General features: G+C 40.3%; 1 protein-coding gene across 3 annotated transcripts in view; it reads left to right on the top strand.

Moving 5' to 3' along the window:
• The first annotated feature begins 12,104 nt into the window (after nucleotides 1-12,104).
• The window catches only part of LOC126403134 (uncharacterized), a 36,358-nt gene continuing 34,217 nt past the window's right edge, over nucleotides 12,105-14,245 (top strand). For all 3 annotated transcript variants that reach the window (XM_050065613.1, XM_050065614.1, XM_050065615.1), the window contains exon 1: nucleotides 12,105-12,231. In XM_050065613.1, coding sequence (XP_049921570.1) covers nucleotides 12,136-12,231 — 96 coding nt within the window. In that variant the 5' untranslated portion in view covers nucleotides 12,105-12,135. The remainder of the gene's footprint in view (nucleotides 12,232-14,245) is intronic.

The raw sequence follows: 14,245 nt of genomic DNA on the forward strand, positions 1-14,245 counted from the left end.
TTTCTCTCATTAGACTACTGCAGTGGTAGTGTGAGCTTCACCCAGGGGATCAGTTGGTGAGAGACTCAGACTACACACACACACACACACACACACACACACACACTGACAGGGCTAACTGGTCAGCATCACCCAGCTAAAGTTACATAATGGTTATTAGTGGATTTTACGATAGAGTGGAGCCAATTCGGTGTTGGTGTGAGTTTGTTGGGACTGTTAAACAGCTTGGTGTCGACTGTTAGCCACTGCCACTGTGTTAGCTCATGCTACTGGGCAGAAGTTGAACTGACCTCCAGGAGAGCAGGTTGGGAAACATTTTTTGCGTCTGACCTATGTAACTTTAATGGCAACAACAGGGGGTAGTACTCAAGTACTCAATAAAATCTAAATGTAAAAGTACACAAATATGAAAGTTACTTAAGATGCCCAGGGCTACTTTATATCTACATACGGAGCAGATCCTTTTCGCAGAGTTCAGCATTTTGTTTCTACAGTTGTCCAGAAAGGATAAATCAAACACTGGCCTTTATCGTGCCATTCACATTTTCACGTTGGCCACTGTAGTTCTCCTACACGCTTGGCACACAGTACAAGTTTCACTTCTGCAATCTCACCACTAGATGCCGCTAAATCAGACACACTGGACCTTTAACAAGATATTACATCCACCAAGTGTCAGCCAGATGAAACCTAAATATGCACGGCATTTTTGTCATCACATAGAAAGAAGAATGGAAATTAGACACCCTCAAAATCTAAGACTGTTACATCAAACCCACTAATCACTGTACTGCTGTATTATTATTAAATATACAGTATAATAATGGTGATTATTCTCTGTATGAACATTGTCATCACCCACATCTCTCAGATTCTGATGAAATGATGAAAAGGAACTTCCTTTGAGCTTTGTATATTATGATAAACTGCTCTCCATCGTTCCCACGAGAAAGGAAGCGGTGATGTAAACAGTGGTGACGCATCATCATACTGTAATGTGGTGTGTGTGTGTGTGTGTGTGTGTGTGTGTGTGTGTGTGTGTCCTCATAGTAAAACACATTAAATTCATAAGAGATGAGATAAAGATGCAACCGGGAGTGTGATGGAGAGAGAGAAGATTTACATTGCTGTGTTATTTTCTCAGACTTACAGTGGGCTACAGCTTTATTTGGAGAAACAGAACAATATTTTACTTCTCTCATGTTCACACAATCAAATCAGTCAACATTTTAATGAATTTAAGATCAAGCTGAGGCACATTAGACCATCTTTTGACTGACACAAGGGCTGAAGAGTATCAAGTTTCTGTTTTAAGGATACATAAAATCTTTTCTTCTGGCTTTTCTTTTAATATTTGGACAATCACTTACTGTATCAGTATCAGTCCTCTCTTATTGTTTCTTATTGTTTATTGATTCTTTCTTTCAATATTCCTCCTTTGTTGTGGTATAGATAGAGTTTAATTTGACACAGCAGAGAGACAGAATAAAGGTCATCAATGCAGATAAAACATGTATATAATCTTGGGCAGTGGTGGAGGAAGTACTTGAATCTTTTACTTAGGTGAAAGTAGAAATAGTCTAAAAAAACAATCCAATACAGGTAGGAGTCCTGGATTCTAAGTATTACTAAAGTAAAAAAGGACTATCAAATAAAGTAAAGTATCAAAAGTAAAACTACTCATTATGCAGAATGACCCTTTTAAAGTAAGAAATAACATTAATCTGCTTTAATCACCAAAAATTAAGCGTCAATGTGGAGCCTTTTTGAGATACTTTGTAAAGGCTACTACTGGGTAAATGAGTAATACTACATAACATCATATGAGTATCAGCTATCATGTTTGTATATGTGAAAAGTAATTAGTAGGTATACAAGTCAAAGTAATGTAGTGAAGTTATTTGCCTTTGAAATGGAGTGAAGCAGAAGTATAAAGAAAATGGAGTGAAGTACAAAGGAATTGTACTTCAGAAGCATACAGTATTTACTTATTTACTTGAGTAAATGTACTTAGATACATTCCACCACTGATTCTGGGTAACAGATAAACATAAGAGTTAATCTGCCGGGTAAATGCCTCTATAGCATGGGTACAATGTTAAATTGGATAGAATAAGAATGATCGAGTGGACACGTGATGCTCAACATCCCAGAGATGCGTTTATTTCCCCTGCTCGGTTTCATCCACTCCAGCCTCTCCAAAAGCTGCACATTGATTTACACTCACTCAGCGCACATTGATTTGCGCGCTCCCCGCTGCGCGCTCCCGCTGCCAGGTGGCTCAGCCAGCGGAGACTCTGCGGCACCAGGAGGACGCTGCACCGCCGACCCGAACAACAGGGCTCGACAGGACAGCCTCTAAACCTCCAGGTGGACACACAGACGCAGACAGACGGCAGCTTGAAGCCTTCGCGTGCTGCAGCCGCATGTTCCTGCTTTAACTCCAACACTGTCACAGTCCGAGACGTGAGGAGCGACACGCAAGGTAAAGAGCTCCCACATTCATTAAGTTTGTCAATGATGTGCTAATGAGTGATGATCTGTGAATGTTAAAGGTCACATCTGATTTAGAGTTCATGTGGTTTATTTCATCTTGAAATAGTAAACCACAAACAGAGTGACTTGTTAAACTGAAGCTTCAGTGCATTGATTAGTGTTTGAAGTTGACACAGTAGTGATTAACTGACTTGTCGCATGATGGTGACAAGCTGAGCCAGCACTGCCCTTTGGCGAGTCACACAAATTAAGATTTTATTGCAAAGCGAAGCCGATTGTAATTTACAAGTCACAGTTGTAATGTCATAATCACAATGTGCTGTGTTGTCTTCTGTGTAGTCTCCAGGAACTTTAGTTGGTTAAGGACTCAAAGCGGTGCGTAAGTGCAGACATCACTAGAACTGTAGAAAAGAGGCATTCAGTGTTTATTTTGACACACTGCTGAAAATGAAGCTGCACAAGCCTCCATTATAAATGCTTAAATGCTGTGTTAATGCTGGAGATCACAGATCCAGCCTGAGTATGAATTAGGGTGCCTTTCTATCTCTGAATATCAGAATAATTTAATTAAGCTGCAGCATAAACTCTGGTGTTTGCTTTTAGTAATAATTTTAATCAGATCCAATCTGATATCATAATATGGTGCTGCACACTGCCAAATGTTATCATGTTATATCACACAACACTGTTACACTGTATCAACAAGACTGTATGCCAGAGGGCATCTTAATAATAGCTAATTTATTTTATATCTTATTTTCAAATCTCACATCAGCACCCAGAGGATATGGTTTCACTCCAGCAGAGGATGAATTAAACCACGCAGATTCCCTTTTAATCAGAAGCCGACAAGGAGGTGATAATCTCCCAAACTATCTGCTCTGCAGGAGGTCAGTTACATAAACATAAGACTGATGATGTGATGACACACACACACACACTCACACATGACAGACAGTGTGCTCGAGTGTCACTCGTCTGAATCAAAATTAGCGTGATTGAAGATCTGACTCCTCTTCAAAGGGCTGATATTTGATATTCATCATTGCATCTGGTGTTATTCCACTTGGAGAGTTTTATTAAAAGAGATGTTTGTGAAAAGGCCATTTACCTGTACTCCTGTACACCCATACCTCTGCAAAATTGTATCATTTTAGACACAAATGTGTGATTAATTGTAAATACAGTTTACAAGCTTGTAAAACTCATTATATCTTATCATTAATCAACACTGTAGTTCAGAGCAGCAGCAATTAATCGACAAGTTGCCAACTATTGAATTAATCACCAACTAATTTTGAGTTGTTTTTTAAGAAAAAAAGTCAAATCGTCTGACTCCAGCATCTTAAATGTGAATATTTTCTGGTTTATTTACTCTTCTGTGACAGTAAACTGAATACCTTTGGGTTGTGGACAAAACAAGACATGAGGCCGTCATCTTGGGTTTTAGTAAACACTGATCGACATTTTAACCAGTTTCTGACATTTAATAGACCAAACAACTAATTGATTATTGGGAAAAAAACAGAGAGATTAATCAACACTTAAAATAATAATTAGTTGCAGCCTTTAACGTGTCATGAATATACAATAATTCGGGTTTCAGATGAAAAGAGCAATGTAATGTAACTGTTAGATAGTCAGTAATGGAAAAAGCCCTGAACTGCTCTCTGTTATTTTTTCAAACCTAATGTTCGGTGTTCCTCCTGTGTGACCTGAACTCTTTGGCTTCCCCCCCGTAACCAGCTGTTACTGTCTGTCTGCGTGGCTGCGTCTTCTCTGCTGTGGGGCTTCTCCTCTGCTGTGTGGGCGAGGTTATAAATAAGAGGCTGGAGGTTTTTGCGTGTGTGTGTGTTGTTTAACCAGCTGCTGGGGAGGTTTTGTTTGTCTCCTACGAGTGCAGGTGTACTCGGCGGCCTCTAGATGCTGTTCTCGGGCCTGTTTTAAGTTCGGCACTTACCACCCTGCTTTTATCTCAAGGGTTTGAGTCTATTTGTGTTGGATCAGCATCACCTGTCTCCTGCATTTTAACTCTACGTGTGTGTGTGGGTGATTTTCTTTTTAAATGTATTGTTCAAAATCTGTCCAAAAAGTCCTGAAATATTTCCCTGTTGTTTGATTTTAGCAACATACTTTAAAATGTGTAATTCTTTAAAATGAGTATGTAGATTTATATATGGATCTACTCTGATTGGTGACAGATGGTGCAGATCTGACCAGTGGTGGAAGAAGTTTTCAGATACTTTGCCTACGTGAAAGTGCTAATACACCACTATAAAAATGTATGTAAGGTAAAGTATGTAAGTATAATCAGTAAAATGCTGTTTAAGTGTTAAAGGTAAAAGTACTTCATGCAGAGAAATACTTACATGGATAATATGGAAACATTAGTTGTTGCTTTTTTTTTACATGAAAAATCATTAAAACAATCAACATAGCTCTGTCAATCAACTAAATGATTAATCAGCTTAATTATGCTGTATTTTGTACAGTTATATATTGTTGGATAGTTTCATTTAAACCATCATATTCTATAAACTCTTAATTTAAAAACTCTTTTATCTAAAGCTATCGGTGGAGTAAAAAGTACAATATTTTCCTCTGAATGTAGTGGAGTAGGAGTAGAAAGAAAACACTCATGTAAAGTATAACTACCTCAGATTTTACTTAAGTACTGTATTTGAGTAAATGTACTCAGTTACATTTCATCACCGGATATGACTGATGTCATACTGTTGTAGTTTGACTTTTTTCTGAGACTCAGAGGCTCAGAATTCCTCATGATGACCCCTAGAAAACTCTAGTGATTTCAGAGTTTGGGAGAATTGCCTCTGCAGTGATCGCTGGGAAGTTCACTGAGAATGCAGCAGAGAAAAAAAGTTTAAGAACCTATAGTTTGGGGTTTTTATGCTATTTCTGATCTTTGAAGAGTTCCCCTTAGATAAATTATAGCCTTTATGTATATGTGTGTGTGTGTGTGTGTGTGTGTGTGTGTGTGTGTGTGTGTGTGTGTGTGTGTGGTTCTCGTCTAGACAGAGAGGAGCATGGGAAAGTGGCCCCGGCTTTGCAGGGCAGACCACCAGCAGTGACACCCACATAAATATCTAAATACTGACAGCTTGATATCCACAGTGTATAACAGGACCATCATGTACAGTGTGTTCTTTAGTTTGCGACAATGCTTGTAGTGATGATAGCATCAGACTTGCTGACGGTACGGGGCTGCAGCAGTATGCAGTGAAATCACCGTACTGAGGTGTAAAAATTGATGGTTATCAATGCAACAGGATGAAGAATCTCATCTGCTCATCTGCATCTCCTGTCCTCCTCGACTGACTGTCGGACTTTTTGCACATACTTTTATTTTAAAAAATAGTTTCAAGTTTTAATTTTAGTGAGCTTTTGTTTAACCGAAAGAGCTCTTCAGTTTTCATTCTTTCAGATAATAATGACATAAAATCAACAGGGAAAATGGTTTAAAATTCAGTCCTCCAGTACTTCTTACAAGGATCCCAGATCTTAGCAAAGAGGTTGAGTTTACCACCAGTAAGAGTCTGATTTTACCCCAGAGACATTAACAAATCTGTAAGCCACTCTCTAAAAGCAAATTGTCACATGATTCCCAGTTTATAAGAATGAAACTTCTTGCAAGATGTTTGGTAAGGGCTTTCAGAAGTGCCTGGTCACACCGGTTTTACCATCTTATTTATTCAGTCTTGTGGGACATGTGATAAGAGCTAGATAAACTGTGCCTCAGCAGAACTCCAGTATTTTTAGGAAGTGCTGTTTAGCTTCAGCAGCTGCGTGGATCCAGACACTGCAGTGTTGTTCTGAGAGTCGTTTGGTTAGTTATCTACCACTTTGGTCCAGATGGAAATATCTCAGTATCTACTGGATGGATTGTTATGAAATTTTCCGACTGACTTTGGTGATCCCCTGTTGTTCGCTGTAGCATCACAAGCAGGTTGACATTTTTATTTTTCATTGAAACATTTTGACAACTTTTGGATGGATTATTATGAAATTAAGTGCATGGGGGCCATGATGACTTTTGATGACCTTTCCTCTAGGTCTGCTAACAGGTCAGAGTTTTCACGTATCCTGTGAAATGGCTTAATGTCTACCAGATAGGGCTGCAACTAACGATTATTTTCATTGTCAACTAATCTGTCTATTATTTCTTTGATTAGTCGACTAATCATTTTATCGAATAAATGTGTTAAGATGTTGAAAAATGTCTCTCCCAAACCCCAAAATTATGTCATCTAACGTCTTGTTTCGTACTCATGCCAAAGGGTTTTAGTTCATTATCATGGGGGTGTGTAAAGCTGCCAATATTTGAACGTAAGAAGCTGCAATAAGAGTATTTTGGGGTACTTTTATAGTACTTTTCTATGAAAATGACTCCAACCAGTTAGTCGACTACTAAATTAGTCTCCGATTATTTTAATAGTCGATTAGTCATCTATTAGTTGACCAATCATAACAGCCCAAATATTGTACCAGATAGACTGGCACAATATTTGGTACAGCCTTTTGTGGTTTACAGACGAAGATGACTTTGGTGATCCTCTGACTTTTCCTCTAGCGTCAACACGAGGTTCACATATCTGGTCTTGAGTGAAATGTCTCAACAAGCATTGGGTGAATTGCCTTGAAGTTAAATTAAAGTCTCCCTCAGGATGGATTGTCATTGTGATGCTCTGGTATTTCATGTAGCATGATCATCAGGTCAGAATTGTAAATTGTCCAAGATCTGATTTGTGAACAAATACTAAACTAATGACATTCCCATCAGCCTCAGCTGTACTTTGAATACTGGGCTAATTAGCACGCAAACAACCCCAAATAAAACATGGTAAATATCAAACAGACTAAACATCAGTAAGTTTGCATCGTCATTATGATGATGTTCGCATGCTGGTGTTTGCCTATCCTGTGCCCAAATACAGTCCAGCCCAGTCGCTAGAAGAAAATGTCGGCATTGTACTTTTCTGCAAACCATGAAGCTGCTATAATATCAGCATTTCTAAAGTGATGTAGTACATGAGCTGACTTTCTCATTAGGAGGTGGAGGAGATGGTGGATGGCATGACACCAAGGCAGGATGCCTCCCAAGCTGCAGACCACTGCTCAAGACCAACAAACAACAAACCAGTTGTGATTTAGCAAATAATTGCTGTTTTTATTGAGACATTACTGCTTTTCCTGCGGGGATTGTGCCCTTCAGACTGGGTATTTTAAGCAAAAACATGATCTTTTCCAAGTGGTTTTTGTGCCTAAGCCTAACCACATGTTTGCCACCACATTGTTGATATGTTAAGTTTCAACGTATCCTCTACATAACAGACAAATGAAACATATGTGTTGTTTGCAAAAACGTTCAGTGCCACCATTTTTTCTGGTGACGGTGTTGTACAGTCTCACAGCTGCTAGTGTGACTTGTTTATTTACAGAAATCATAGGAAAATGCACTGCAGCAAAATGTGCATCCACATTCCCGCTGCAGTTTGTTGGTGATGTGATCAACGACTTTTTCTCCAGGCCTGCTGTGACTTGATATTGAAGGCCAGTGTTGCATGTGATTCATATGGGAGTCATTGCATTAGAACCTGCCTAAGGAACAGGCACTGAATGAGTCAAATGTAAAGGTCCGTAAGTCCTTGCCACCAGGCCAGAACTGGGTCAAGGCTGTGGACTGATTACTTTTCTTAGAGATTACAGTAGTTGGTTATTAATTTACTGTAGCATGTTAAAGGAAATAACTACAGGAATGTGTTGACTTGTCTGTTGTGTTTTTCTTTTGGTCACTTTAGATTGTTTTTATTCTCATTAATCAACGTCTGAGTTCCCTGTCATGCCTGTCTGTTAATTTTGTTTGTCCATCTGGCTACTGTAGGCATCATATATCAGTCAGACACATACACAGGCACACACACCTCTGTGAGAACATAATGTTTAAAAAAAATCCAGCCAGCCCCACAGTTCATTCAGAGTGACCCGAACAGCTCATGGTGATTTATGACCGGCAGGGTCAGCTCTGGAGGAGACTGTGAGGGGTCACACAGTCATTTGGACGGCCAAAATAGACGCCTCTCGTTCACTCCCCCAGTGGGTCGATTTGTCTCTCTCAACCCAGAGCTGTTGCTGTGAAGCAAGTGTTGAATCACGTAGCCTGGATCTCCTGGGTCAGTCTGTTAAAAGACCCCGACTGTTTGAGTTTTCCTGTAGCTCACTGTTGTGCCCATACTGGGTTTAGCGTTGGTGTGGTGTAATATTAGCACCCAGTGGAATACCAATCACTTTTGTATGTCACATGGGTGTCACAACCATGATGATGACATTCCTGTCGTGCCTGTCTGCACCTTTGCAAAGGGGGTCAGTGAGCATGAAAGTTCTGCAACATCTCGCTTATAGTGTAGCAGTGTAGCAGTACCAAACTGGAGCTGGAGTTACCCGTTGTGGAGCTAGGAAATCCATGTTAATGCAACAGCATGGAGCCTGAATGAGGTGAGATGGGACGAGCAGGTGGGGATCATTGCAGCTGAGTGTCGAAGTGTTCAGACATCTGTCAGTCAAGGTAAACACACACCCCAAAATATACACCTCCTAAAGGCCCAGTGTGTAGGATTTAGGGGAATATATTGGCAGAAATGGAATAGTATGATAAGTATGTTTTCTTTATTGTATAATCAGCTAAAAATAAGGATCATCGTGTTTTTGTTACCTTAAAATGAGCTGTTTATATCTACATAGGGAGCGGGTAGTCGTGCACAGAGTCCGCCTTGTTGCACTGCCGTGTTTCTACAGTAGCTTAAAACAGACATACCAAACACTGGTACTAGATAGGACCATTCACCTTTTGCATCAGCCACCATAGTTAGCAGTCCCTCTGCAACGAGGGGCATCCGTAAAACACTGATTTGTGATGTGAAACTGCTTTATTCAGTGTTGCTCCCGGTTGTAATCACAAACCTAACAATGAGTTCAGGCTTGGCACACAGGAGAAGTTTCAGCTGGTTGCAATCTGCAGTCCTCACCGTTAGATGCCACTAAATCCTACATACTGCTTCTTTAATGCCTCGATGGCACAGTTATTTTAAAATTGCAACCAAGACATGAAATAGGAGGGGAAACAAGCCATTGAGATTTCAGCTTATATTGACTTGTAGAAATAATTTTACCACGTGCAAAGATCTTTTTAGAGCCAGCATATAGTGGTTGTTACTAGTACTGTATCTTGCACATTGGGCTGACATTGGCAGCGCCAGATGTGGTGGTTGCTGCATGGGTGAAAACCAATGTGGATGCAGCTATGTGCACTTCTGCAGCAGAGAAACCATAGGGTTGGTTGCCAGTTCTTCCTTGTCCAGTGACCACTGATTACAGATCACAAAACACAAAAGGTCAGGAATGAAAAGTGTGTGGTTTGTATTTTGCAGATTGAGTTAGTGCCAAATTCTTTTCATATCTTTTCTCCAGATGGTTTGACAATCACTGCACCAGGTTACTCATCTGACTTTTCAGCCTTACTGCTATGTTGCTACAGCAGACAGTAACCCTGAATCTAATCATAATTTCTTGTAGAACAGCAACAGCGGCATTTACTCAACACCATGCTCCCAAGATCTTGTCAGAAAATAGACTTGCTGCTGCAAAAATGAATAAGACATGAGTTTCAGCTTTCTGAGTTTGGGTTGTGGGAGCTACATTGTTCGGGCTTTCTTTGAGAGTAAAACTGCCTTGATGTGCACTGTAGTATTGCTGCATTGCTGTAAGTAAAATATCTCAATACAGAATTCCAGTTTCACTTAGTTTGCTGTCGGTAAACTTGATAACTTAATCACATGCTATAGGAGTGCAGTAAACTCTTTCACACAAAGTGAATGTTTACTAAATGTAGCAACATAGAGGGGTGCTGTTTCCCTGGTTTGAAGAAACCCAATGACAAATGGGGAGGAAATGCCAATAATAGTTTGAATAACAGAGGACGTTTAGCTTCTGATAAGAGTATCACCTACTGTCCCAAATGGGAATCTTAATTCAATAGCTTTCTGAAATCTTAAGCATCTGCTTGTTTGTCCTCTTGCATGGGATTCAAGCTCTTGAAAATACGCCTGGTTTGTTTACCACCAAAAACATGCCCTACATCCCAAGGACTCCATAAATAAGTTTAAGAGACACTGAAGCAGCCAATCATCCATAAAACTCATGAACTTCCTGTGCAGCCCAGCTCTGACTCCCGCCCGCTCACTGGAGAAAATGCATCCTCAGCTATGTTAACTGCTTTACAGAATGGTAATGAGGTGCGAGCTGCCTAAGCCAGAGTTCGGGACGATGCATGCTTGAAGTGCTGAGGATGCTGATGGCAAAAATAGAAGGCCAAGGCTCGAGATGCGTTTGTTTCCATCACTGGCTGGGATTAGCAGCTTCTAAACACTCCGTTCCATTAGGGCCATTGTGACAAAGACTCATGAACACGCGCTCACCTTTTTAAATCCGCTCTGACACAGTAGAACATTGACAGCGGCGCTTCCAAATACAGTAAAGCGAGTGTTACATTCAGAGCGACAGGCTTGTTTTATTGGCTGTTTTTATATGTCTGGAGCTGTTAATGTTGCACAGACATTCACAGTGGGGATAAGTAGAAAGATGACAGTGTACACTGCAGATACAAACCAAACACTACCTGCTGGCACTTAAGACTCATAATAAGTAAATGATTCCTGATTTGACTGACAAACCTACGGTAGCTGTAGTGTTTGCATTGTTTCCAACTTTGTAGCACAAACAGCGAGCATATCAAACTGTGTTTGGAGAGATTTAACTCTGAGTTAAGGATACGGGGACATAGCAACATACAGTAGTGATTTCATTTTTTATTTCAGCAGTAATCTTCGTCTGAAACTCACATTGTTCTCTCTACATGAGTGTGTCAGAGTGAAGCAGTTGTCATCATCTGCAAGGGTGAACAGTTAGTTTCCAAAGACACACACACACACACACACACACACACACACACACACACACACATGGAATTTCATGGATTTATTTTTGTCAAACATTTATTTTTAACCAGGAAAGCTGGTTCTGTGCAGATTGTAATTCACAATGACGACCTGACAAAGAAGCAAAGGAGGAGGGGCAGAGATTTGGGATTAAGTAAAATGTCCTGTTTATAATATGTATGAGTGAAATGGAGAGAGAGAGAGAAATGGAGTAAGAAGGGGATTTGGAGAGAGAGAGAGAGAGAGAGAGAGAGAGAGAGATGAGGACAAGGGCGACAAGGCCTTGGCTGCGACCAGTTGAATCAACAGCTTCTCTCCTCTGGCGAGGACACGCTCGCTCTGCTCAAGCCTAATACCACAGACATGCTGTCACACACACACACACACACACACACACACACATCATTTTATTTCTCTCTCATCCCCGCTCCATGCCACTTTCTCCTCCCGTTCTCCCTTTCTCCCCCTCTCTGTGTCCCTTTGTGGCTTTTGCACATTTGCCTTGTCACCCAGTAGAGTCAGTGCATTAACAGCCTGGAGGAGGACCAGAGAGGGAGAGAGGGGAGGAACATGAGGACAACAATGATGGCTCCAGTATATGACGACAACAACAACAACAACATCAACACACATGTTTGTCCTCGGGCTTGTTCTCAACTGCAGAAGTCAAGGCAGAGGGCACGCTACTCTCAAATACATTATGATGAATAAGTTGTTCAGTTGCCGGGTAAGAAACATCTGATATTTTCCTCTATTCCTATTGGTGCAGCACATCAGAAGGTGCATGCACACAGTTAGGACAACAAATTGTTTAACTATGACAACATGATACCCTAGTTTGGCATACATTAGTGCTGGAAAGGTTGATTAGTTGGTTAGTTGACTGAAAGAAAATGAATCGACAAAAATTAAGTCTTGAGTCTTTAATCAAAATAAAAATAATCTGGTGTCAAATTATCAAATATGAAAAGTGAATGTTTGAATTTTGGGTTTTTGGCTGTTGGTTGGACAAAACAAGCAAAGTGAAGACAGTGCCCTGGTGGCTACGTTCTACTAATTTGTATACACTAAACAATTAATTTATTGATCACAACTATAATGCACAGATTCACTGACAGTTGTTGTTAGTTGCAACCATTGCACAAATATATGATACATAAATAATTGTAAATTTAACAACACAAAAAAATATAATCTCAAATGCATCAGTGTTTAACACTGTGAGAACAGAAGCAGCCATAAACAACCTAAATATTACACAGTATATAAAAAAATAAGTGCAACAAGTTAAAGCTGCTCTAAACTATATATTCATATCAACAATGAAAGAGGTTGCCCATAACAACATGAAGAGCAGGCTGTTGTCATGCACTGTTTGTATGTATACCTACAAAAGTAATGCACCAGAATTCGTATATGACCCTGGAGAGGGCTGCGATTATGTGACCAATGTACTGGCAGGATTAGAATAGGGCATAGTATAAAGAGCAAAACTTTACATAAGGTGGCAGGTTTTGGTGGTGGATGGGTCAAACAAACACATGACTTTCCCCCAGGAGGCTTGTGTTTGTGTCCCGTGTGAAACCAAGTGAACTTTGAGTTATTTTAAGGTATGTTGTCACAAGGTTTTTTTCCCCTAAATCCACCCTACAAAACTTAATGTTGAGTATGTTATGTGATGGAGCCCAAATATTATCCTTTTACCATGATTTTTCTAAACCTAACCTAACCGCTACAGGTGCTATTTCGTTGGGAACCAATTCGTTAGATATCATATGAAACATTGTCTGAGGGTACAGAGTCAGATATTTTCCTCAGGATTTGGTGGAGATCAAAATCAGAGCTAAAAGGAGAGTGACTCTTACACTTAAACTTACCTGGTGGCCAGTGCTTGAAGTGTGCTGGTACTCAGCCGTACTCAGTACCGGTACTCTTCTGTGTACTGTGACATTTTCTTGTGCACCGGCACTTATCAGAAGCTGCCAGTACTCTTTTTACCCTCTCTATATCAGGATCTTTGGGCAATCCATAATGGACCTAAATAAACTGCATAACCCAGGGTGCACCGGGGGCATTAAGTGACTATCACTACTGTTCTCTGCTGGTGGCTTGTCTAAGTAATTTTACATCACAGTAATGTTGGCGTGGCCCCAAAAGGGCTAGAGAACATGAACAGAGTCAGAAGATAAAACAACAGAGCTTTGAAAGTCAAAGGGAGAACAGTGGTGCCACTCCTAGCAGTCTGTAGTTGTAACATTAGCATCAGTAAAACCACCACTAGAGATGAGAAGTCTGGCCCTTTCAGTAACTTGCTTTGTGTCATCTACTCGCTACTGGCAAACCGCTGGTTCAGCGATATGATCAGGTAGTATAGCCATTCTATCTTTGGTTCGTTTCTTTCAAGCTGGACTGCTTCTCCTGGTGTTTTTATTGAGTTTGTATCTTATCCTCCTTCAGGGCAGATATTTATCGTCTCTTACTTATTGCTCCCATTATTAGATCCCATCTCTCAGTTTGCCCTCACAATAGTCTTGTGACAAGATGAAAGCAGTAGTGGTTGTGGGTTTTGCCACAGTGACAGCATTGCGCATATAAAACAGTTTATCCCTGTCCAACTGTTGCCGACTTGTTAGCCCTCTGGGAAACTGGCTGATTTCCTCCTGATCTGAGAGTTTACATGTAATAGCGAGATGAGTGTTTGGCCCCCGAAGCATTACTAAAATTAAGCATGATAATACAAT

Source organism: Epinephelus moara, chromosome 16 (genome assembly GCF_006386435.1).
Source record: "Epinephelus moara isolate mb chromosome 16, YSFRI_EMoa_1.0, whole genome shotgun sequence".
Lineage (NCBI taxonomy): Eukaryota > Metazoa > Chordata > Actinopteri > Perciformes > Serranidae > Epinephelus > Epinephelus moara.